At 44.4% G+C, this 24,616-nt stretch overlaps 2 protein-coding genes across 3 annotated transcripts; both read left to right on the forward strand.

The window, feature by feature from the left end:
• Positions 1-115: 115 nt before the first annotated feature.
• On the forward strand, positions 116-13,522 carry vezt (vezatin, adherens junctions transmembrane protein). 2 transcript variants are annotated; one of them, XM_080757543.1, is made up of 12 exons: positions 116-253; positions 1,440-1,559; positions 5,474-5,563; positions 5,764-5,948; positions 6,368-6,652; positions 7,613-7,770; positions 8,321-8,469; positions 9,018-9,373; positions 10,391-10,584; positions 11,183-11,283; positions 11,387-11,594; positions 11,698-13,522. In XM_080757543.1, the coding sequence occupies exons 1-12, from the start codon at positions 218-220 to the stop codon at positions 12,249-12,251; spliced, it is 2,436 nt and encodes an 811-aa protein (XP_080613669.1). In that variant the 5' UTR covers positions 116-217; the 3' UTR covers positions 12,252-13,522. The 2 variants fall into 2 exon arrangements, with proteins under 2 accessions (XP_080613669.1, XP_080613670.1); XM_080757544.1 differs by having other exon boundaries at positions 7,625-7,770.
• A 2,671-nt stretch (positions 13,523-16,193) lies between these two features.
• On the forward strand, positions 16,194-22,421 carry LOC308311052 (methionine aminopeptidase 2-like). The gene is made up of 11 exons (XM_080757554.1): positions 16,194-16,385; positions 17,030-17,131; positions 17,710-17,772; positions 18,342-18,444; positions 18,769-18,930; positions 19,191-19,372; positions 19,499-19,593; positions 19,702-19,798; positions 20,661-20,764; positions 20,900-21,015; positions 21,247-22,421. Exons 1-11 carry the CDS (start codon positions 16,229-16,231, stop codon positions 21,497-21,499), a joined length of 1,434 nt encoding a protein of 477 aa, XP_080613680.1. The 5' UTR covers positions 16,194-16,228; the 3' UTR covers positions 21,500-22,421.
• Positions 22,422-24,616: the final 2,195 nt, after the last annotated feature.

Consider the following 24,616-nt stretch of genomic DNA (forward strand, 5'->3'; position numbering starts at 1 on the left):
TGGGAGCAGCAGAGCAGCAATGGCCACTAGGGGCGCCCCTGCTCGTCACCATATTTCTCCTGGGGGGGTTGTGGGAATTGTAGTTTAACATTAGCATCTGTCCTGTAGGTTTAAACACAGCTAGCAATAGCTAGCAGCAGCGGCTCCAAGACTCCAACTTGTTATTCTATCGACTACAGAATGCCAGAACAGTAGTGTGTATAGATGGCGCAGAGCAATGACTGAGGAGTTTGATGAAGATGTGGTATTTGAGGTTCGTGTTACAACCACGGGTGTTCATTTGAGCATGTTTGTCATTGTGTGCACTTGTTATAACATGTTAATAGCAGTGTCACTGTCTGGTTGCTGGTTGTGACATCTTGTGGCTGTGCTGAATGAGGCAGCTAAACCCAGGTAGCTTAGCAGACACAATAGCCTTCCCGTACGGTTCTGTTTGGCTTGTTGCACTGTCTGTATTGATGATACACACTGACACACACATGTGGCACAAATGTGGCTGGTTCCTTTTTTTTGTTGCTTTGGTGGCATTGAGGTTGACTGGGCTATAGTGGGCTGTGGCTGCGTGTTGTGTTGTTGGGTGTTTCATCAGCATCAGAGGCTGAGCTGTGTGGGGTGGGGACCAATGGGTCCTCTGCGTCGTTTTGTCAGGAAAAAATAAATAACGTAATATCTGAACGGTGACAAGATGCTGTCTGATTTCGTCCGACAATGGAAGTGAGTAATCATCAGCTTTACTGCAGCAATGACATGCATAAGGTATCCATCTACTTACTACTACTACTTGTACAGCTGTCCAGATGCAAACAGCTGTTTTCTCAGCCACGAAGATTCAGCATCTGCCATCTGGCAAAGATCGATCTCGGTCAGACATCATTCGGTCAACTTGTAATGCTTCTTCTATTTGGTTATTTATAATTTAGTATGACACTCAGCTACTTGCTTACTGAACGTTCTCTGTTGTTCAATCTATAATGTGTTCAATGGACAAAATGCTGCAGCTGTCTCAAACTAGCTGCTTTCTCAAAAAATAATGTAAGTGTAATTAGATTAGATGCCTGGCGGAAGGAAGGAAGCAATGGCGGGTTGTAGAAGCAGGGCAGAAAACACAGTCTTAGCAAAATGTGTGTCTGAGACTGTGTGCCAGTTGTTATACATGAACATCACAAGCGAGAGCATGTGAGAGACAGTGGAGATTTGATATCGGCTGATACTTTGAACCTGTGTGCATTTGTAGTGGGACTGGCAGCACTCTGATGTCTAATCTCCACATTTTCTCTCTCCACGCCACACCCTCCATCCATCTGGCACAATCATCCCCACTTCTGCTTATGTCCTCCATCTCTGTCTGTCCATCTCTCTCCTCCCTCTCTTGTCCATCTGTTAAAAAAAAAAAATCACCATTGTTCCCGTTTCCCGTCTCTGTCTCTCCATCTCTGCAGAACTCTCCTCTTTTCCACTACCTGCACGATCTAGGCCACACAGACTTTGAGGCATGTCCATCAGGGTCACAGGAGGAGGAAGACCAAACTTCTCATCAGGATGCTCCCCCCAAAACCTCAGTGAGTTCCACTCCATAACACCCCGTCCCCCACCCCACCTCTCGCCATACCCAAGCTTTCGCTCATTTACAGTGCTGCCTCAGGGCTTGTGTGAGGCGGAAGACAGATAGTATTTATAATTCGAATGTACAGTACAATTACAATACAATGCAGCAGCAACATTACAAAACTCCCAAACAGCCAGTCCAAGAAACAAAACAATACAAAATAAAAACAGAGATCATTTAAGGTTCATATATATCCAAAATTCGTCCCAAGGCTCTTTCATTTAACTTTCCCCATTCACCCTGCCCAACATATATTCATATGATGTGATTTTAATCATTTCCTCATTCCATTCTTTGAGCCCAGGTGTTCTAGGGACCTTCCAATTACGCAGCAGTAGTATTTAAATCAGTTATTGATGAATCAGCACATCTGTACAAAAAAAATGCACACTAGTGTACAGTGACTTCCATCAGTGGACACGTGGCTGGATGGCAGCGATGGCACAGATTAAGATATTTTGCTGTAGATTTGATAAACCGCATGTTCTTTTCTCCTTATCTATCGCACAATGATCGATAAGTAGTATGATCGTTTCAATAGATTGAGCAGACATTGCATTTGACCAAGAACATAACTTAGGACGGTAATTCTTCCGTAGCAAAGAATCTACCCCAGACCCAATTCCACCCATATCATGTCTGTCTTTCACATGATGCACCTTAATTAAGAACGCTGCTGGGTTATTTTGTGGTGGTGGTGATACTGTTTTCTTTGTTTATTGGTTTTTTCACAGAAGCATTATTTAAATACTGGAGCTGAGAAATAATAAGTGGTGGCATTAACAGCTTCTCTTAATAAACCCCACAAGTATAATGTACAAGAATAAATACATTGAATTTTCACCCCAAAGAAAAAGAACAACGGAAAACAAAACAAACAAACAAACCTTAAATACAGGATCAATAAAAGTTGAAAAATAAAAGGTCTGTTTGGGTTTTGAGCTGTTCAATGCATGTGCAATTTGGTTCAGGATGTGTGCTGCACCTCTGTAGTTAAAGGATGAAAGGTCTTGTACGTGCCAGAGTTAAATTAACACTAATGACCTATAGCTGTGAAACAATAACTCAAATCTGACTCTGTCCTCAACTCAAAAGCCGGTCTCTAAATGCTTTGCTCATCTCTCGAGACTGGTGACAAGCAAGCAGCCTTTGTTGCTGAAAATGTGTGGAAACAATCTGTTGATTAAACAAGGCTTGCAAAGACTTAATTGCAGTCTTTCATATTGGGGTTCAGGATTGTTCGGCTTGGCGTAGGTTTTCTAGCGAACGTTCTCACACGCAGTTTCAGCATCTACATTGAACTTAGATGTCACCACCAGACGCCATGCGGACATTTCCGATGATCTCTATCCAGACGAACTCTATCCAGACAAGGAATTGTCCCGATGATCATGAGTTCACTAGTACCCCACCACCGCCACCATACACAAACCACCTTCAACAGGAAATAATGTTGCATTGGCTTCGTTCAGGAACTTTCCGCATATCTGTGTGTCATACTTCCTCTCTGTGAGCCTGTTTTTCTGAGGAGTGTTTGAGGATTTGGGATTTCTATGAGACAGGAAAGCTTTTGGTTCGTCCCTCTGTGTCTAACTTCCTGAAAACAAGATTGTGTGTGTGTGTGTGTGTGTGTGTGTGTGTGTGTGTGTGTGTGTGTGTGTGTGTGTGTGTGTGTGACTGTGTGTGTGTGTGTGTGTGTGTGTGTGTGTGTGTGTGTTTTCCAGGCAACCATACAGACAACACTGGTTATCTTCACATTTATTGTTGAACACAATTTACGTGGGCCATCTGAAATGCAGCTGTGTGTGAGTGCATGCATGTGTGCACGTATTAGTGCTTTGATAGTATTATGTCGATTTGACTGTGCAGAATTTGAGCCACAGTCAGCGTTTTAGGTCTGCTTATATTCCTAGTAAGAATTGCTTAATACATGCTGTCTGCTGCCGCCAACCCCCCCCCCCCCCCCCTGCCCACCCATCCCCAGATATTGTAGTCATGATATTCTGTGAGTGTGATGAAGATATACTGTATATATTATATTCATAACAAGCTGCATTACGGTCTCTCACTCAATCTATCTTTTCACATAATGGCCGTAACAACATGGGCCCTTACGGACATACTTTTACTTGTGAAGATCTTTGCCAGGTGTTTCCATTCTCTCACTGTTATGCAGGGGGTGCCAAGGTACACAACAAAAAACAGGGGAGACGCAGTTTAATCAAAAATAAGCAATCAAGGAATAAATCATAAATACCCAGATGAGGTGTGGAAGTCAGGAGTGTAGTGTGTGTGTGTGTGTGTGTGTGTGTGTGTGTGTGTGTGTGTGTGTGTGTATGTATGAGTGAAGTGTGTGTGTGGGTGAGTGTTGCATGTATTAACCAAAATGTTGAAAAGGGTGCATGGTGGGAGAGGTGCAAAAAGTAAACTGAAAAGAACAGAACTGAGGAAGGACTGGGGAAGCAGGCATTTATACAGCGTTTCCAGACCTGAGCCGACAGCCGTAGTCGTTTCTCTGTCGGCCAGTGTCTTTTCCGGGTTTTTAGACAGCTGGTGGATGGAAAAGAAGCTCCACCCACGCGGCTGAATGCCGCGACGGCTAGATTCCCGGAAACGCTTGGGGGTGGAGCTTAATTTCCATCCACCAGCTGTCTAAAAACCCGGAAAAGACGCTGGCCAACAGAGAAAACGTCTGTCGCCTGTCGGTACGCCTGTCGGTAGGTCTGGCTACGGCTATAGGGCGTCGACACCCGGGTCCAGGTGCGAGCCACTCATTGATTAGGCTCTGCTCCCCAATCCTATTGGACAAAACAGAACAGAAGTTACTATAGGGCAAAATACAATATATATATATATATATATATATGAGACAAAAAAGGGACTCCTGCACATCCAAAAAGACCCGTAGGAGGTGCAAGTCTAGTTAGCAGGCATAGACATCAAAAAAGAGAAAAACCTTCCAAGGAAGGGACTGCACACTCCAGGGAACAGAGACGGACAACTTACTGCATCAAACTTATTTATTAGCACTAATAAATAAGTTTGATGGCTTTTGACACGTTGATATTTTAGAGAGAAGAATGACAACAACAACTGTTGTTGATGTCGATGGTCATTGTTTGTTTTGTTGATGCTAGTTCTGCATCGTAGCCGCCATCTGTAATCAATATGGTTGCAGCCTTTAGAGTCTTGACTAATGAACCCCCCCCTAAGAGAAGGGTCATTGTGCAGACTGCCAAGTCTGGATCAATAAGATAGGCCTCCCTCCTCCTCCTCTCCTGTAGGCTGTAACACACACACACACACACACACACACACACACACACACACACACACACACACACACACACACTACAGAGGCAGACAGAAACAGGATGTTATGATGCAGCTGCCATAGTAGTCTAAAGTTCCTTTTAAACAAGATTTATCATACTTGTGGAGAAACACTTTAAGCAGATTAGTGAGTGGGCCCATTCGTGATTACAACAGACTGCTTGGGGATATTTTTGTATAACCACTTGTGTCATTTCTAATAGCCTTATTACACGTATGTCCGGAATGCGTTTAAATGGCTGTGGATTATCAAAAGCAGCGCTCCCGATTGGTCTGTGTGTTGGTGTTTAGAGAGTCTGTCCGGAATGTTTAGAGTACAGTGAGTCTCCTCTGCTGGGACAACCTGGAAAACTGTGGAGCAAAACTGTGTAGCACTGCTCTTAAATGAAATTGTCATCTCCTAGACAATGTTTTCTCATTTAAACTCCCTACTTTCTTTTCATGACGTTAAGAGACATGCTTTGAAATGGAGAAAACTGGTTTGTTTAACCATAAACCATAACCATAATGCCAGTCCCTCTCTGTGATTGTCAGGGAGGACGGCTACGAAGACTGGCCGATGCCCTGTGGCGGTGGATCCCGATTCACCCGGATGCCCCATCTCCTAAGCTGGAGCAGCAGATGGTAAGTTTTACTATTGAATTGACAAGTGCCAGAAAAGCATCGGTATCATGAAATTGCAACATTGTTTCATATGAAATCAACCAACCCCATATGATTTATCTCTATATATATATACTGTATATATAGATACGGTATATGATTTATCTGCTGTATGAACATATAGGCATCTTGACTGTTCAAGTCCTCTTCCCTCCTCATAGGACAGTGTGTTTGGTCAGTATTCGGTGAGGTGTATCCTGGACCAGGATGTATTGCTGCAGGAGGATGTGGAGCTGATAGAGTTGTTGGACCCCAGCCTACTGACCCTGGGATCCTCACCCTCTGGCTCTCCCAGTCGCCCAAGTGCCCTGCCCAGACCTAGCCTTCTGGCAAACCCCTCACTATGGTACGAACGGATCCACTTTAACCCATATGCTTTGTCATACAACATCTAACTAAACAATTGCTGATCTACAAGTACCACAATGAGCTTGTACTTCTCGCTATTTCACAAACATTTTAAACTTTTTTTCAAAATAGGGCGGATGCCAGGGTTAATGTGGTTAAGAAAGTTATACCTACATAGGACGGAGAGAGAAAGACACACACCGTTCACATACACACAGACATTCACACATGAGGTGTCACTGCTGTATTATCGGATAACATCCTCACCAGGTGAGTTAAATCACCTGGTGAGTTAAATCTAACCCGTTTGTGATGCCTGTACTCTATAGACAGACTAGCGTCTGTCCAAATTCACTGCCTCTGAATAAAGTGATCAGACACAAACCATTCCCTTCTCTGTCCTTTATACTTATCCAGGGACATGGCTGGTCTGGTGGGCCTGGCTGCGGTGTTGCTGGGCCTGTGCTCTGCCTCTGAGGGCTTGTGGTCCCTGGCTGCGCCCCCCTGGGGAATCGCCGTGCTGGGCTGGGTGGGTCTGCGGGGTGTCGGTCTGTGGAGACAGGGCTGCATGCAGAGGACCGTCCACACGCGGGCCACAGAGATCCAGACGCTGGTCCAGAACAGCAAGGCTCTGACTGGCCTGTCGCGCAAAGCCCTGCGTCTGGTGCAGGAGACCGAGGTCATCTCTAGGGGCTTCACCCTGTAAGTAGTATATGCTCCGTTTCAATGTGATTCTTTTTTTTTTGTTTTCTTCTCTTAACCCATTCTGACCTGAGATCAGATTCATACAAGGTTTCCACTGGACACACACTGGTCTGATTAACCCATTCTGACCTGAGATCAGATTCTAAAAATGTCAGTCGTTCTTCGATTTTTCAAAAATAGCAGACCTACAAGCTTGTAGATCTGCTATTTTTCAATAGCTAAGGCATAACATGATGCTAACACCAAAATGGGTTCCCGTTCAGAATGGGTTAAAAAAGTGATCCCCATGGGTCCCCAGAACCAAGGACAGGGAGTTTTCGATTAATCTACATTAGTAACATGGTTAAATTTGGAATTTGACGTTACAATGGGGTTTGTCTGATAATACTGTCTAAATACTGTCTAAATACTGTCTAAATACTAAATCAAGCATCTTAAAAACTGTCCATGGTGTTCCCAAACGAAGGCCATGATACGATATGTTCTAATCTAGACACCTATTTGACCAATATATTGTCAGAAACATTTCCAAATCAATTTGAAAATGTTAGTTGACAACATTTAAACCAAAAGCAAGGAAATAAATACACCCTGCGACACCCCCACTCTCACTTCCATGTGCTTTTATCATTTGCGTTTTACTCATCATGTTTTAGTTCGTTTATATGTAAAGCATTTTCGTAACATAATTAATTTGAATAATAATAATTAATTACGTTTATAATATAATTTTGTTTTGTCTGCTTGTTAAGTTTAAAAAGGGCCCACGTAATTCTGTTCACATGATAAAACAGTTTTGAGTGCAGGCCAGTCGCACGGGCACACCTGTTGCATGTTAAAGCGTCACACACCGCAAATGGCTTGTATTTCGTCTCTAGTGTTGTGTTCGGTGTTGTGTGTGTGTTTCTCTGCCTCTCTGGGACGTCTGCACAGTTGTATCACATTTCACTTGTCAAGTTTGCTCGACAGGGTGAGTGCGGCCAGCTCCTTTAGCAGGGCCGGGCCCGGGGCGGTGCCACGGGGTCAGCAGCTGATCGGGCTCAGGAAGGCCCTGTACCGGGCTCTCCGCTCGGCCTTCAGAGCCTCACGCAGAGCCACCTGTCACATGCTCAAGGCATATCCTTTACCTTGACCTTACTGGAGAGACACGACTGGATGTAAAGGCATCAGACATACTCTAGGCCTAGGCAGGGAGAGATATGGGTGGAACGCGCTTCAGTGTGTATACAGTTAATTGAACCAATTCATTTAATCGATTGTAAAAAGCTATCTACAAGCTCACAACCTGATGTGATGTGGTGTGTTGTGAGCTTGCATACACGCTATTTTTAAGGTTTCTTTGCACAACACTGTTATGGGACAAAGTATAACGTGGTTTGAAGTGGTTTAATAGATAATAATTTTCTCAGTGATTAGCCACAAACATTTTATCCATTTTGCTTCTTAGCCGTTGGGTTTCCCACCCCTGAGTGTACTGTATACTGTATGTATACCGTAGAAGTTTACTGTACCCTCGAGGGGTTTCAAGTGTAAAATGTCGTTTGAATATGGTTTTGAATATGTGAGAGCACAGCAATAGTTCTATGAGCTAAAGAAAATCTCTGTGTTGTGAAGATTTGTACACATTCCTGTCACAGAAAGCGATGAGTCCTTAACTCCTCTCCACATTCCCGCTGAACTCTGAGATTGACAACGTGTACAACTATGTGTCTGCAGTGCCTCTGAAGGAGCTAGGGCTAGGCCTAGGGGTGGAGCATCTGGGTGACGAACAGGCCCAGGAGCTGACCGATGACTATAGCCTCCCCGCCCTGAAAGTAAGGATCACTGAGGCATTAACCTAAAGGAAAACAGAAGAGTACAGAGGGAGAGGCTTTGCAAGCTAAAAGCGCATTTCAAAGGCAATGCCATTAGAAATTGAATGGGGGGTAAAAAAGGCATGGATATCATCGCTGTCAGGCGGAAACCCTGTATGTCCAAAACCATTACTTTTCAATAAATTAATAAACTAGCCTGTGTTTTTTTTAATGGATCCAATGTAGTTTTAATAGTCACAAACTGTTGTTAATACTTTTCATTGGTTAAATATATATGAAAACCCACAGACAGACCTTCACCCTGGCGCCCCTATCTCGGGCAAGTGATTATAGGTGTAATTTAGAAATAATGCTATGTTATCGGCTATAACACTGTTATACAACAAAGTACAACATCGGGCATGATGTATGGAAAAAAAACTAAAAAGATGAAACATGGAGGAGACACAAGGTTTCTGCCCGACAGCGGCGATGTGTAGAAAATGCAGGACATGTAAACAAAGCTCGGCAGAGAGGTGGTGGTGGTTCAGTCACTTGCCTTCCTGTAGGTGCTGTTCCAACTGTGGGTGGGGCAAAGCTCCGAGTGCTTCCGTCGACTGGCCCTGTTGCTGTCGCCGCATCGCCTGGAGGAGCCGTCGGAGGGCGCGGCCGACTGCGAGGAGGCCCCTCTTCAAGGTGTACTGTACAGTTCCATCGCCACGGTGACCGAGCCCCTCCATCATGCCCTGGGCGGTTGCCTGAGCGAGGTGCAGCGTAGCTACGACTTCCACCGCTACTTCGAGACCCAGCCGCGCGCTCAGGGCTCCGACAGGGTGGGCGGTGCCAGGGAGAAGTGCCGAGAGCTCAACACCTTGCACACGTCCATCCGTAGCCTGCAGCTGCATCTGAAGGCTTTGCTCAGCGAGTGAGTCCCTAACACTCTCAACGCGCACCCAATGTCAGACCTAATTAAGGGCCGATTCATACTCCTATTTTACCGCTATTTCGGCGCTGTAGTGCCGAAATGATTTCGGCTCGTCAGAAATTTTCAGTAGCACCGAAGAGCCGACTTTAGGACGGTACCCGCCCCCCCGAACCTCAAATGACGTCAAATTGTAGGCTCTACAGCGCCGAACCGACTTTTATTCGGCTCTAAAATATAGGAGTATGAATCGGCCCTTACACATCCTATAGTTCGGCAGCTGAGGTGGACGGGTGGTATATAGTCTGTCTTTTTTTATTGTCCTGAAATATTGTCTATATGCATACATTCACGAAACCACTTGCTGACCGGCAGTTCGTTTTTTTTTTATATAGGGGTTTCTTGTGACCCTACCATTAACATCCTATGGCAGGCAAAAATGTCAAACTTTCCTAGGGGGTTTTCGTGATTCTGAATCCATTCCAAGCATTAGTTTTGCACAGAAAACACTCCTTGGGCTAAAAACAGCCATAGCCACTTGTCCCAAAATGTGGTGACCTCATCACATTTGTCATGACATACACATACAGCACCACTCAGTTCAGATGGGTCTGATTGTTTTTATATTGTGTCAAATAAGAACTGTGTTCCAAACATAAACAAATGATCCTGGCAGTTTGACTCATGCATATGAAGAATCAACTGACGGCGAGAAAATGCTAATACTGCTGCGAATTAGTAATATTTTCGCTAGAAACAGAATATCACATTTGAGTGACTCACTATTGTAATTGTAAACGATACAGAGCCACCTCCCCGACTACTATCGCCAAGACGGTTTATTATGTTTATTTTTGGACCACAATGCTTCTATGAGACGTTGATCCCTCGACTTTTCAGGGAATGAACATGTGACGTCAGGACTTCGGTACTCTATACTGCACTTCCATATAAATGTGGGAAAAAAAGAAAAGTACGACGACAAAAATGCATTTCTCATGAACATTGTTCCACCTCCAGGATGATCATCCTGGAGGATGACCTGGAGAAGCTGATGGTGTCCAAGCAGCCAGTGGAGCTGACGTGCGAGGGCTATCTGGAGCTGAGTAATCGTTTGCACCACCTTCAGCCGCACATGCAGGCCAGTGCCAGCTGCTGGGACGATTCCATGTGCCAGGTGGACCGCATGCTGAAAAGGGCCAGCTCCTGTCCAGGTGGGCAGCGGTTCTCAAACCTTTGAATTGTACGGACCCCCATTGACCCCCCAATTGTATCTCGGGGACCCCAATCTACGTTATTTTGACTCGGAGACTGTACAAATGTAACCAGATGGACCCGTGATTTGTACAGTCTTTGAACTCCTCGGGGACCGCTTGGGGGTCCCTTGACCCCACTTTGAGAACCACTACTAAATACGAGCATGCGCATGCGCACAACCCTGCCATGCAGCACCGTGATGTTTCAGTGGGCCATTCAAGCCATGTTGTGTGCATGTATTATTAAACGTGGAACGTCTTTCTACATACAATGCATGAAGACGGAAAACTATACATTTTTGTTTTTGTACATACCATCCACCCCCACCTCTCCTCCCAGTCTGTACGTTTCCATGGTTACAGTGAGGTTATTTTTAGCATAGACTTCCTTCTTCCTGCCTTGAGACTATTCCCAGTCATGGAGGAAGTAGCTCCTTCAGAATATATAGGACAAGAAACCGACGAGAGAAAGATAGAGGGACACAATATACTATGACCTACTTTCAGTAAGGGAAAAAAAATAAAATATATATATATAAAATATGTTGTCCTGCAGGTACAGAAGCGGAGCACTGTGCCGCTCCTATGGCCAATGTTCCGACCCCTACACCATCATACCCCTTGATCTTGGACAAGGACCTTGTGCCTGAGGAGCTGGTGAGCGAGAGCGTTCCGTCCTGTGTCTGTGTCTGTATCTGTGTAACATATGATAGGCCATTGTCATAATCGACCTCCCTGCCTGCCCCTTGTGTTTAACCAGGAGTTGGAGGCCTACGTGTCAGACTCTGAATCAGAGGGTGAAAGTCGAGGGTCGTGGTGTGACATGCTGTCACCGGAGGAACGAGAACGGCAGAAGCGTGAGAGAGAGGAGTCTCGTCGTGTCCTGTCCGAGCTCAAAGCTGTGCTGGGCTTCCGGACGTCCGAGGGGGAGAGGATGAAGTGGAAACAGCTGCTATTCAACGACCAAGGTCTGCATTGACCCATAATGCATCTCTCTCTCATACTGTATCATCCACTGTGATAATACTCCTCCTTCGTAAAGTTGACATACGCCTTCCTCTGTCCCTCTAGCTGCTGTGAAGCCTTTGGGTAAGGACAGTTCAGACCCTCAGACTCCCTCTGAACCATTGGACACTCCAGCTTCTGAGGGTGTGACAGGAACAGGCGCCGAGGATGGAAACCACCTATTGGAATCCGCCCAGGAAGAGGACGAAGCAAGGGCGAGGGCTGACCTCTCCCCGACAGAGACGGAGAGCGACGCGGAGCCGGTGAGCGAGTTCTGCTGCGGCCTGGAGGAGGTGAGCGATGAGGCAGGAGGTGCTTTGCTTACAGACCGCGAGGGGAGAGCTGAGCTCTACCAATATGACGGGCTCTCTGAACAGGGCGCTGAGCAGAATGGGCTAGACTCTCTCCTGAAACTCCGGATCCCCGCCGTATCTGTGATGGACAGGCTGACGGAACTCCACGGCTCAGAAGCGCTCAGCTTCAGCTCCTCCCTAGCCGCCCAGGTGGTGGCTCGCTCGCACTCCCTCGCCAACATGGAAGAGCAGACGTTCGGTGACGATGGGGATGATGAAGAGGAGGCGGATGAAGAGGAGAGAAGCAGACAGAATCCTGAGAACTAGAACCTAAAATAAATGCTGCTTTAACCAAGCAATGAACAGTGGCCCTCCCCAATAGTGTGTTCAGCTTAATTTAAACTTTGTCATATGACCGCTCGCTGAAAAGAACCAATTTCAATTAAATGGTAAATGATTTGCATTTCTGTAGCGACTTTATCCAAAGCACTTTATTGTGCATTACATTCACCCATTCACATTCACAAATCGACGGTGGAGGCAACCATGCAAGGCACCGACCTGCTTGTAGGGAGCAGTTAACGGCTCAATATCTTGCTCAAGGACACTTTGACATGAAACCAGTATAGTAGCCGAGATCGGGATCAAACCGGGAACCTTCTGGTGACCAGACCTCCTGTGCCAGTGACGCATAGTACGCCTAAGTATAAATTGGGCTTTAGGCCTTAGTATTTATGTGTGAGTCTCTTGATGGTTAACACCTGTTACACCTCTATAACAGTTTGCTGTGCAGGAGAATGATTTAATTGTTCTCCTTCACCCATCCGTCCAAATCGCCTGCACTCTGTACAATTCTTACCACTCTCTCGCTGATTCTACTCAGGTATCAGAGCCACTTAGCAATATATGACCTTACAGTGATAATATATGACCTTACAAGTTACAATGATAAGATCCCAAGTTCAGGATGTCTACAGTTTACCTGTTTAATCACCCACATACTGTATATTGTTCACACCCTTTACACAGTATCTGTGTTGAAGCAAAGAGATTTGATTGTAAGCAAGCACCTGTGTTTTCCAAATGATTGGCTTTTTATGGGTAAGATGCTTTTCCCCCCCTTTTTTTCCCCAATTGGTTATTAGTGCCCATGCAGATCCCTAAATATAATTATTATATTTGACATATCAGTCCAAGCCCAGAGTGGAGATTTGTGGGCTGTACTGATGTGTGTCCAACACAATTCAACCCAGCTGACCATAGTCACAGAGAGAGATAGAGAAAGGGGGTAAGGATTAGATTAAAAGGAAGTGGAATGCTATTTTTGTTACAACTGTTTTATTTTTGTCAGGCTGTCTGCCTCCCTCTTCAAACAGTGAGGCAGAGAGACAGTGGTGTGAACTTAGTAACCATCCATCCATACACACATGATTGTATTTGAAAATTAAATCGTGGCATTAGCTTTATCTGAACACCATTGTCTTGTTGTAACTATGACAAATCTGTGGAGACCCCAACACGCCTACTGTATGTCCTGTTATCTGTGTTTACAAGGGCGCACTCATCTGACCGTTCAGGATTAGGAGTCTGCAACAGTTAATCGAACTCATCGATTTAATCGATTATAAAAAAGAAAAACGATTCAGTAATTGATAAAAGAAAATAGATCTAAAAGTTCACAATGCATTGTGATGCGACACATTGGCAGCTTGTAGATCTTCTATTTTTTGTAAAACACACCTCAATTATTAAATTAATTGAAAAGGTAATCAATAGAATAATTGCTATGAAAATAATCGATAGTTGCAGGAACTTGCAGCCCCATTCATGATGCCTCCCTTTTCAACTTCAGCACCCATGGGACCTGATGGTTGCCTTGAAGAAACTGCACTTGTACAAGGCTTACGGTTAAATGCCATACCTGTTTGGTATGTTATTAGATGTTTGGTGGATGAATGAACGTATCTTGTGCTGGGACGGAAACCCTACTGTTTCAAATGAAGTTGCTCACAAAAGAATGCCCCCATCCCACCCCATCCCTGTCACCATGCTCTGGCCCCACCTGCATCATCCCTGGGGGTGAGGTCTACCATTCATTTCATGTGTGAAATAAAATGCTGTTCCGGAACTGTATGGGTGTTCTGTGTCTACTTCAGTCGCCTTTGACCGAAGAGTCTCACGTTACAGAGACTAACCGTGACCCTTGGCGGAAGAGAAGCGATAGAGTGACCTTGCAGTCGCAGAGGTGAGGGTCAGACCCGAGTAAGTGTTACTTGATATCTTTTGTGGAGTTCTGCATGTCAGACTCTCAACAGCTGGTGCCGCACCTATGTTCTAGCCCTCTGGCTCACTAGCTGCAGTGCACTAATTATGTGAAATCCTGGTTGTACAGTAGCTTATCCTGGGCGTCTGTGGAACCCTCAATTTTAATATTGGGCAGCATTAGGAAATAAAGAGCCTGGCGTTTGATGAACAGCATCTTAACAGATGATCATTAAAGAACGATTGGTTCATATCGCATAGTGTAGTGGTGCTGCCATCTAGGGGTCCATTCAGTAGCTGTCAGTCATGACAGTCAAATTGACAATACATTACAATAGGCTACAAAACAAGACAAACAAAGTTTTTAATACAACATCAGAGCCAGGGGGGTTATTTAGTTATAAATTGTTTTAATGTACTGCTTGGCCTAAATCTCAAATACAATACTTTGGAATGACTACATTTGGATTTATGTACCGGTATATGAAATTTAGCTAGAATAATGATCAAATTTATTTTGTATAGGCCTACTTCATTTGTCTTATTACTGAAGCCAAACAGCACATTTTGCCAATATAAAGCCGCGGAAGATAGGAGGTGCTGAACGTTTAGTATGGGGTGCGCGCGGAAAAGTGTCTTTTACTTTACCTCTCCACATGCATGAGCAAACTGACACAGGCAATTAGGGTGCCGATACTGTGATACAGCATATTTAAATTATTAGGCGTAACGCGTAACAGAAATTTGTTTTATTATTATTTCCCCCCTCCTGTCCGAGGGGGGGCTGTGCTGCCTGGGGGGAGGGGGTGCTCCAGCCCCCCAGCACTAGAGCATTAAAGTCTACTTCCCTCAGCTCAGCCAGCCATGCAATATACCGAGATTCGAGATAATTCCTTCCAAAACTTGGGTGGGCAATGGGCATGCAGTTCCAAAATAAGTGCAGCATTGTCTCTGGAATGGATTATGTTATGTAGCTCTGGTCCATAGCCTTCTACTGCTCTACGATTCTGCCCTGAAACGCATTAGAGCTATAGATTATGATCATAGTCATAGATTTCACACAATGAAGAAGATAAGATCATTGATTTGTAGGATAATCTCTCCCTCCCATTTCCTGTCACCTTAACGCCCACATATTAAAATAAATAAATAAAACAATACAATATATTTTTTTTTAATTTATTGTGGATTTATTTCATTGGCCATGGCCCATGCACGATGCACCTAGGGTGACCAGATCCAAACTGCTCATTTGAGGGACAGAAGTATCGCTTGTGTGGGACAAGTGGGATGGGGGGACGGGGTTGAGTTGCTATTAAATGCCTTGATGTCATATTCGACCATAGGCCTATTGGCTATCATGTATAAACTCCTTTGGTGTCTCACATTTTGTTTTAAAATCATGCTTTATTTTTATTTTAACAGGCTTAAAACACATCTTGCAGGAAGAGACAATGAGAGAGCTTTACAACAGAAGGCCAACTATTAGGGCATTTGAACACTGATGCAATATTGCCTGTCAGTCACAATGTGGGACTAACTATTAGGGCATTTGAACACTGATGCAATATTGCCTGTCAGTCACAATGTGGGACAAGGTCTCAATTTGTGGGACGCCTGAAAAGTCTTGAAAATGAGGGACTGTCCCACGCAAAGAGGGACATCTGGTCACCCTAGATGCACCCCACGCCAGTACCCTGGCCCCAAAAGGCCCCAAAAAGGCCCCAACCCAACCCAAACACCTCAGCTGACCTCGCGTGACTCGCGTCGCGTCACCAGGCTTTCCGCGGTACAATGTGGAAATCGTGATTTTCATTTCCTAACGTCTGATCGGCGGTAGAGCCCCGCCTACCGTATCCGGTCATTTTCACGATCACATCACATGCACGCATCGTTTCCGTATCCTTTCCTGACCCAGACCGGATCAGCAACCATGCAAAGTGACTTCGAGCCCAGCCTACTCTCAGCTGAATCGGCAAGTTTCCCCCAGACACTGCGCCCCCATAAACCATTGCGCTTCCTTTTCCTTAGCGCCTGCGAACATGGCGGATGTGGTACAGGAGCAGGCACCGGACCAGAAGCCCGAGGAGGACTCGGTCCTGAACGGCGAGGCCGACGAGAAGGAGGACGCCGACCCGGCCGAGGAGACAGCCAAGAAGAAAAGGAAAAAGAAAAAGAAGAGCAAGTCTGCGACAGCAGGCAAGAGGCTCAAGAGCTCATAGTAGTAGCTGACAGTCTGACTCTGATATGCTAGCTAACTAGCTTGGCTACTTCCATGCGGGGTTGAGGGAAGAGTACAGTCAGTGTGTGCCTTATTATGAGGCCTTATTATGAAACACACATGAATGCATGAAACGCATGGATGCAAAACACAGGCATGACAAGAAAAGCCGTAGTAGCAGAGATCCACACGGTTTAGCCTGTCTGGTCTCCGTGGCAGTGCCAGTGGCGCTGTTCATCAGCCAAGTTTTCAAGTTTCATAATGCGGGCTCATTACCACAATAACAATAATTATTACGTCATTAAATACGCCCCAAATATTAGATAACACAACCGCCGGTGAGCAAACGAGCTTGTGTGAAATGCACTGAATCGGCGTTTGTATAAGCCAGATCTTGGCATATCCCAAGCTCGCAGTCTATAAGTGAAGCGTAAGTAAATAGGAATTAACGTTGCATTACTGTGACGGACAGACTGTACAGTTAACTGGGCTGCTCCATGCGCCCTGTCCCCTCACTTTATTCTGTGACAGTTAACAGTAACACAATGACTTAAGTTATTGCCCAACTTATTTGAATGCATGTGTGATTTAATCACTCATGCTTATATTGTGTGTGTATAAGGTGTTGCAGCAGCTACTGAGGGAGATGGAGTGGCCAATGTTACCAAGCAGTTGGAGCAGCAGGCACTAGATGACAAGGAGAAAGAGGAGGACGGAGAGGATGGTAATTGACCTGTTAACATACAATACAGTACACACACCACACAGCATTGTATATGATCAACTAAGGGGCTGTGTCCACCAAGATGTTTACCTGAGTGCACTCACTGCACTGTAGCACATGCTTTTAGTTGGGATCAATGGGATCACTGCGTTTTTTAGAAATGCCAGCAGCCCTAGTTGCTGAGCGTTTATTTAGCGCTGTCCGTTGACATCTGCCGTTTTTATCTGGGCATTTGGAAGCGTTTATAGCAGAGTGATTTGCATTTTCAGCTGGGATAAAAGTATACTACACCACCGCTCATCCGTCAAAAAACACTTGTGTGAGGTGCTGTAGCTGAACATTAGCACGGTGAACATTAACAAAAGAAAGAACGGCAACCGCACGCACACTCACTAACTGCAAGTATCCCAAAATGTTATTGCAAGCTTTCAGTCATGTGTTTTCAGCTGGGATAAAATGCTTTGGCGGACACACAGCCTGCGATGACAAGGAACACATGTCCTAGCCCCTAGATGAGGTACAGACCTCGTACAAAGGTGTTGCTGTGTTACAAATGTTAAATTCTATAACGCCCTCAGATGGAGATGATGGTGAAAATTCGGCAGGGAAAAAGAAGAAGAAGAAAAAGAAGAAGAAAGGACGTGAGTTGTATTAGCCAAACATTATTTTTTGGATCAAGGATCAAGAGCATTCTGCTGATTGACTTGACGAGTACTAAAATGTAAGTGCCCCATCAGATGTACATATAGCCTTTTTGCATTGCTCCGGGTAGAATAGCCCTCCTCCGTCACCACCAGTGATGCGATTTCTAAATCCAGCTCCGTTGAGCCTCCATTATAACCCGATTTTCAAAGCGCTGTATCCATGGTTAGAGAGCTGTCCATGGTGAGCCGGCACGCACACGGCGATCACAAATCATTTGTGATTTTGTATCGCATCGCTGAGAAAATGTAGCTGGTTGTTCTGCTAGCTGTGGGCTGTGTTGTGTGGCGTCGTTCCACTTCCGGAAGTCCCCACCTTCCTGTTTAACCCAGAAGGACAACAAGCTCCATAGAGTGGGCCTGAACTGGCGGCCCCTGGGGCAGTACAACCATGCTAACACTACGGGCAGCAAAGGAGTTAATGGTTCAGTTTAATTGTGATCTACGACATTGACTTGATTACAAACCTTTATAATGCTAGTTGATGTTAATTATCTATTTTCCCACAGCTAAAACTCAGACTGACCCCCCATCTGTGCCAATCTGTGATTTGTACCCAAATGGAGTATTCCCTATTGGACAGGAGTGTGAATACCCCCCCTTGCACGATGGGTAAGAAATGCATATATACACACACACACACCACCAAACACACCAACAAAACGTTTGTCTGGTCTGGTAGCAAAGTGAATTTGCATGTTCTGCTTCCCATTGAGTTAAACTTCGAGTTGTCTTCTCTCACTAGGAAAGCCATAATGCAATGACGGCCAATAATCATAACCACTGAAACGAACTGAAAGCCAGCAAACTGATTTTCGCATGAGTCACCATATTGCACTGCCAACATTCAGCACAACAAGATAACAATTGTTTTTCAATGTCAACCGACTCAACCATGTGCCCCCACTTATGTGTAAATTCTGTGGTGTTTCTCAGTCGTAGCGCAGCATGGCGCACCACCAGCGAGGAGAAGCGTGTGCTGGATAAGGCCAATGAGGAGGTGTGGAGTGACTTTAGACAGGCTGCCGAGGCCCACAGACAGGTCCGCCAGCATGTCCGAAGCTTCATCAAACCTGGACTAACCATGATCGAAATCTGGTGAGACATATATATATATATATATATAAAGTCACTATTATTCGAGAGGGTAAGAGAATGTAACCTGACTCCGCCAGATTGCGGCAGTAGTGAGTTCCTCCAGGGGTCTGTACTAGTAGTAATATTGTGCATGACCATCATCGAGTCATGGGCAATGATTCAGCTGGAGCATTCTGATCTCTTAATTCCGTTTTCTCATACTGATACTGTATTTTCTTTGCATTTAATTTCATTGTATTCCTCTGTGTATCCCTATAAAGTGAGCGGTTGGAGGACTGTTCTCGCAAGCTGATCAAGGAAAACGGACTGAATGCAGGCCTGGCTTTCCCTACAGGCTGCTCTCTGAACCATTGTGCTGCCCACTACACTCCCAACGCAGGAGACCCCACTGTCCTGCAGTACGATGATGTCTGCAAGATAGACTTCGGCACGCACATCAACGGTGCGACTGAACACACACCCACACATACTCCGAAATGTTGCGTGTTGGCATGCAGAATCCGATAAACGGCCTCAACAGCTAATACTAAAACCTGTGTTGTGCTTTTGTGATGCTGGTTGTTTGCAGGGCGGATCATCGACTGTGCCTTCACCGTCACTTTTAACCCAAAGTACGACAAGCTGCTGGAGGCTGTGAGAGACGCCACCAATACTGGAATCAAAGTATGGTGGCCAGAAACACACCCACGCAATGCATACATAAATGTGACCCGATATTGTTACTGATCTGTGGAATGCATAACGTTTTTTTTGTTTTGTTTTGTTTTACAGAACGCTGGAATTGATGTGCGTCTGTGTGATGTCGGAGAGGCAATTCAAGAAGTGATGGAGTCGTATGAGGTTGAGCTCGATGGGAAGACGTATCAAGGTGCGTTTCTATATACATGTACATCTACTGCAGGAATCACTATGGTGGCCTATTGAGCGTCGCAGTCTTTCATGACCACGAGAGACCCGGAAAATAATTCCCCGTTCATTTTCCTCATAGACTTTTCAAAAAGTATTTATTTTAAGACGTTTACGCCGCGGACAAAGCCAACTCGAGTTGTGACAAATCATGACGATAAACACAATGTTTGGGGCCGATCAAATAATTTGTAAGAAGAAAAACAAAAAGTGCTTTTTTTCTCCTTCTTTCTAATTATTTGATCAGCCCAAAACATTGTGTTTATTGTCATTTGTCACAACTCAAGTTGGCTTTGTCCGCGGCCTAAACGTCTTCATATAAATACTTTTTGAAAAGTCTGAGGAAAATGAACGGGGAATTATTTTCCGGATCTCTCGAGGGGGCAGGACTGCGACGCTCTATACATCAAGGATGCAAACGCATTGAAGCTTTTATGTAAATATATATGTAGGTTAACCAAATACCCACCAAATACCCAGGACTGTTTGCGTAAGCTAATGTTTAAAACTTGATATTGCTGTTTAGTATGTAGCACTATTTTCTAATGTCAAATCTACTACTGTACATGAAATGAAAAGAAAGTAATCAAGACAAAAATTTCATAAACCAGATTAATTTCTTCAGCTATTATGGTTTTGTTGAAACGCCCAACACAATGCATAACTGCAGTTTTGCAGACCAGGTGAAACTGTCACCATGTTTCCCTGTTCACATTTGATTTATCTTTTCATCTGAGCTTCTGATCACAATAGTACTTGACAGCTAACCGCACATTAATCAATTAGATTTGTTACTAAATGTATCCAATTCCTTCTATTTGCAGTGAAGCCCATCCGAAATCTGAATGGTCATTCAATTGGCCAGTACAGAATACATGCTGGCAAGACTGTACCAATTGTTAAGGGAGGAGAAGCAACAAGGATGGAGGTGTGTTTAATTGAGCTAATTTAGACACAACTATTTCTACACTGTAAATGCAACAAGCAACACGTATATTCATACAAAGTTAATTTAATGCAGACCAGTTTTTGAACCCTGTGTCCCCTTGTCCCATCCGCCCAGGAAGGAGAGGTGTATGCTATCGAGACGTTTGGTAGCACAGGAAAGGGCATGGTGCACGATGACATGGAATGTTCTCACTACATGAAGAATTTTGATGTTGGACATGTCCCCATCAGGTATTTGTCAGCAAAATAGTTTTTGACTGTGCTCTGTACTGGGCTGGCTGTGTTAAGATTACATTTGTGGGCTGTATTTTGTTTTAATAATGAATAATTGGGAGGAAATGTGGAAGGGCACACGTCTACTCTAAACTAATAGATCTCATCAGCAATCGGTGTTACAGTAAAACACTTTTTCACACTATGGTCATGTTATGTCTTACTTCCATTTCCCCCTCTCTTCTCCAGGCTCCCTAGAGCGAAGCACATGCTGAACGTGGTCAATGAGAACTTTGGCACACTGGCCTTCTGCCGCCGCTGGCTCGACCGTCTCGGCGAGACCAAGTACCTGATGGCACTGAAGAACCTGTGTGACCTGGGCATCGTGGACCCCTACCCACCCCTCTGTGACACCAAGGGCTGCTACACTGCTCAGTTTGAGCACACCATCTTGCTCAGGCCCACCTGCAAAGAGGTGGTGAGCCGGGGTGATGACTACTGAGGCCCCCCCCCCCCCCCCACACACACACACACACACAACCCACTCCCACCCTGCCTCCCGACACACACACACACACACACACACACACACACCGCCTCCAAACCCCAACTACTACTACTCCAGAAAATAAAACACACCAACATGGGCCTGCACTCTCTGGAACAAGAGACATGGTTTTAAAAACAGGAAAACAGGAAACTGTTCGCCTCTGCACCTTCTGTCAAATGGAAACCGTACAAGATACCAAATGCCACTGAGTACACTAAAGTACCCACAATGCATTTTTCAGCACCACTTCACAGCTAGCGGCAAAGAGGGGGACATGGCTTTCTTGGCAGTGGCTGAATTTTGTATCATTTGTTTTTCAGGTGTCAAGCGAATGTTAAAAACAAATGAAAAGAGATAATAAAAGTAAACAAGCTTCTGCTGGAGGAAGCATTTCAGAATGCTTGTTTCCACCAGCATGGATACAGCTGTGTCCCGCCAGTCTGCAGTGGACCTCACGTTACTACATGATCTTACAATTAACTGTTAAACAGTTTCACATATAAAAGTTTCTCGGATATCTCATTTTGATATTTTTCTTTTAAGTCCGATTCCTTGGAACCACTCTAAGCCCACTGTACCCAGTGCTAAGTACCATTGGGTGTAGGATGTGGTCAGGCCAAATGTGTCAGATGTTTTCAAGTTTCTCCCATCTTTATAAAAACACCATGCATCTACGGCTGTACTGTACGTTTGGCTTCTATTGCAACAGGAGAGCACTCTGCACTCCAGCCCTCCCAGTACTTGTTTCTTTGATATTTGTAAAATATCTTTGAAAAGGCTGCCGTCACCATATGTTTCTGATGTACTACTTCATTTTCAAATCCCTAAAATGTTTTTGTAAGGAAAAAGTGATTAAAAATAATCTTGCTCTCTTTCAGGGTCTTATGTGAAATACTTTCTGTTGGTGGGTGTCTCAATATGCAGTATGCCAAACAATTTGATGATAACCAACAGAAAATGAAAGGTATATTCAGTGATTTCACTTAATTAAAATATCACTTATTTTTTTTGTTTTGTGATAATTCTTCCTACTATGTAGTGTGCTGACCATACAAGGAGTTTCTCCCTGTCCCCAGTTAATACCTGGGGGTCAAAAAACCGTAGGTTTCGTTTTTGGCTAGGTGGCCCAGCCTTCATCCAATCAGGATAGAGAGGGGCCATGATGTGCAACATTGCCCTTTATTAGCCAATTGATCACACCTGATCAAAGAAATTATTTAAAAAGCCCACCCCAGTTCAAATATTATTTTCGGGCGTCTCCAGTTTAAATATTTTTTTGGGTGGGTCCCCAGTTCCAATATGATTATTTTTAACAACTTTTCATGTAGTTCATTATAGTTAGGCCATAGTACAGGGCTTAGTCCTAGTTCTCAGTCCTGGGGACAGATTTCAGTCCTGAGGACATAAAGGTAATTTAATGAGATCAGTGCAGATTTGCAAAAAAACTTTTTCAGTCTTGGGATTTTTTTGGCTTTAAGCCCTGCATAGTAAGAGGAGTTTATGAAAAGATATGAGGTGAACTAAGTAAAAGGTTCTGAATTTTCCATATAGGCTATGCTACTGTATAATATTAATGGGGCACTTCGCACATTTTCAAGCATAACTTGACACTGTCTCATTGGTGGGCTACAGACAGTTAAGAAAACTGCCTGCAAATGACATCGATGGGGATTCTGAGCTATCAGAAACTACTTATTTTCCTGTAAAATTTGTGTGCTAAAATAGAATCCGTTGCAAAAAAAAGAAAGAAAAGGAAAAAGAAATGCTTGAAATCTTGTAATGCAAAAATCAGAGTGGCTCACAACCTCAGCCTGGTGGCCTATAGGCCTATACAAGTCTAAGGGCGTCCTTTGGCCTCAAAGTAGAGGCAAAGAAATATTGACAGTGTGTAGTATTACTACTAATTTACTAGACATCTGAAATACATGCTAGCAGTAAGACTGTCAGTACTCAGTTTAACAGTTTTTGCATTGAGTTGTGATTGAAATGTAACTGTAATTCTGCAAACTGTTAAATACTTCAATCAATCAAAAAACTCACTACTGGTGGTACTCACCACTAGAGGGAAGTGTTGGCCTAAAAGCGAGGTTTAGTCTATGTGTTTAGTCCTAAAAGTTATCTTGTTGGAAACTGGCTTTCTAGTACAGAGTACAGAGTAATTTCCTAGAGGAAATGTACAGTATTCTGAAATAATGATTAACTAATACATTAGTTAAGCATTAGTTAATCATTATTTCATGAACCTAATCTGCAAGTGTTACCCAATAATCTAACAGGGCCTTTCTGGACCCTTGTCAGGGATATAGACGATTGATTTAGGATTCAAACTGACAAAATACTGAAGATTTCGGAGAGACGGGTGACAGCCGGAATGTAGACGGCACCCGGGTGAGCAGTATGGGTTAGCGCCCCAGGCCCCCAGCCTGTGTCCTCCGTGAGGAGGAAGCCCAACAAACCTTGGTGAGGCCTTTAGGAGGGCCATTATAATCCACCACTCCTGAATGCAGTGCCTGGTACTGGGATCTGGTGCAACGCACAGGTCCTGGGCCTGGTGAGAGCAGGAGTGGACCTGGCGCGACGTAGGAGGGACACGGTCAGGAGTCAACCCACAGAGCCTAGTCCTTCCACGCGCCAGATTTTGGTTCTCCCAGTACCGGCAGAGTAGTTCTGTAGTAGTTGTAGTAGAGTAGTTGCTCATTCCCTGATGGACTGAGCCGGGATTTGATCAACCCCGGCTGGGTCGCCTGAGTGAGGGGTATGATGTTGGCAGACCCGAAACCCCGTTGACCTCAGGAAACATCACTGAAGATACGTCCCAGGTGCATCCATGCAATGTATATATATATATAATTATTATTTTTTGTTTTGTTTTATTGGTTAAGATAGTATTATAGTACTACTTATTTTTTTATTAATAAACACTGGTCCTTGGCGAAGTTGATGTAAAACAAAAACATGGAAATAAGTTTAAAAAAACCTTTAAAAAAAACCCTAATTAAACAGAAATAACTCCATAAAACAAGCTAATTATTATTATTTATTTATTTAAGTACAAATACAATGCAATAC

The sequence above is a fragment of the Protomyctophum bolini genome (genome assembly GCF_963924005.1).
Source record: "Protomyctophum bolini genome assembly, chromosome: 23".
Classification (NCBI taxonomy): Eukaryota; Metazoa; Chordata; class Actinopteri; order Myctophiformes; family Myctophidae; genus Protomyctophum; species Protomyctophum bolini.

What these genes read in the sequence shown, in the direction of transcription:
- vezt (XM_080757543.1), top strand. Translation starts at nt 218, where the DNA reads ATGACTGAGGAGTTTGATGAAGATGTGGTATTTGAG. An exon ending in ATGAAGATGTGGTATTTGAG is followed by an intron (nt 254 to 1,439) that starts GTTCGTGTTACA and finishes CCATCTCTGCAG; the next exon opens with AACTCTCCTCTTTTCCACTA. An exon ending in CTGAAGGCTTTGCTCAGCGA is followed by an intron (nt 9,374 to 10,390) that starts GTGAGTCCCTAA and finishes TTCCACCTCCAG; the next exon opens with GATGATCATCCTGGAGGATG.
- LOC308311052 (XM_080757554.1), top strand. Translation starts at nt 16,229, where the DNA reads ATGGCGGATGTGGTACAGGAGCAGGCACCGGACCAGAAGCCCGAGGAG. An exon ending in GAGCAAGTCTGCGACAGCAG is followed by an intron (nt 16,386 to 17,029) that starts GCAAGAGGCTCA and finishes TGTGTGTATAAG; the next exon opens with GTGTTGCAGCAGCTACTGAG. An exon ending in CTTCGGCACGCACATCAACG is followed by an intron (nt 19,373 to 19,498) that starts GTGCGACTGAAC and finishes GGTTGTTTGCAG; the next exon opens with GGCGGATCATCGACTGTGCC.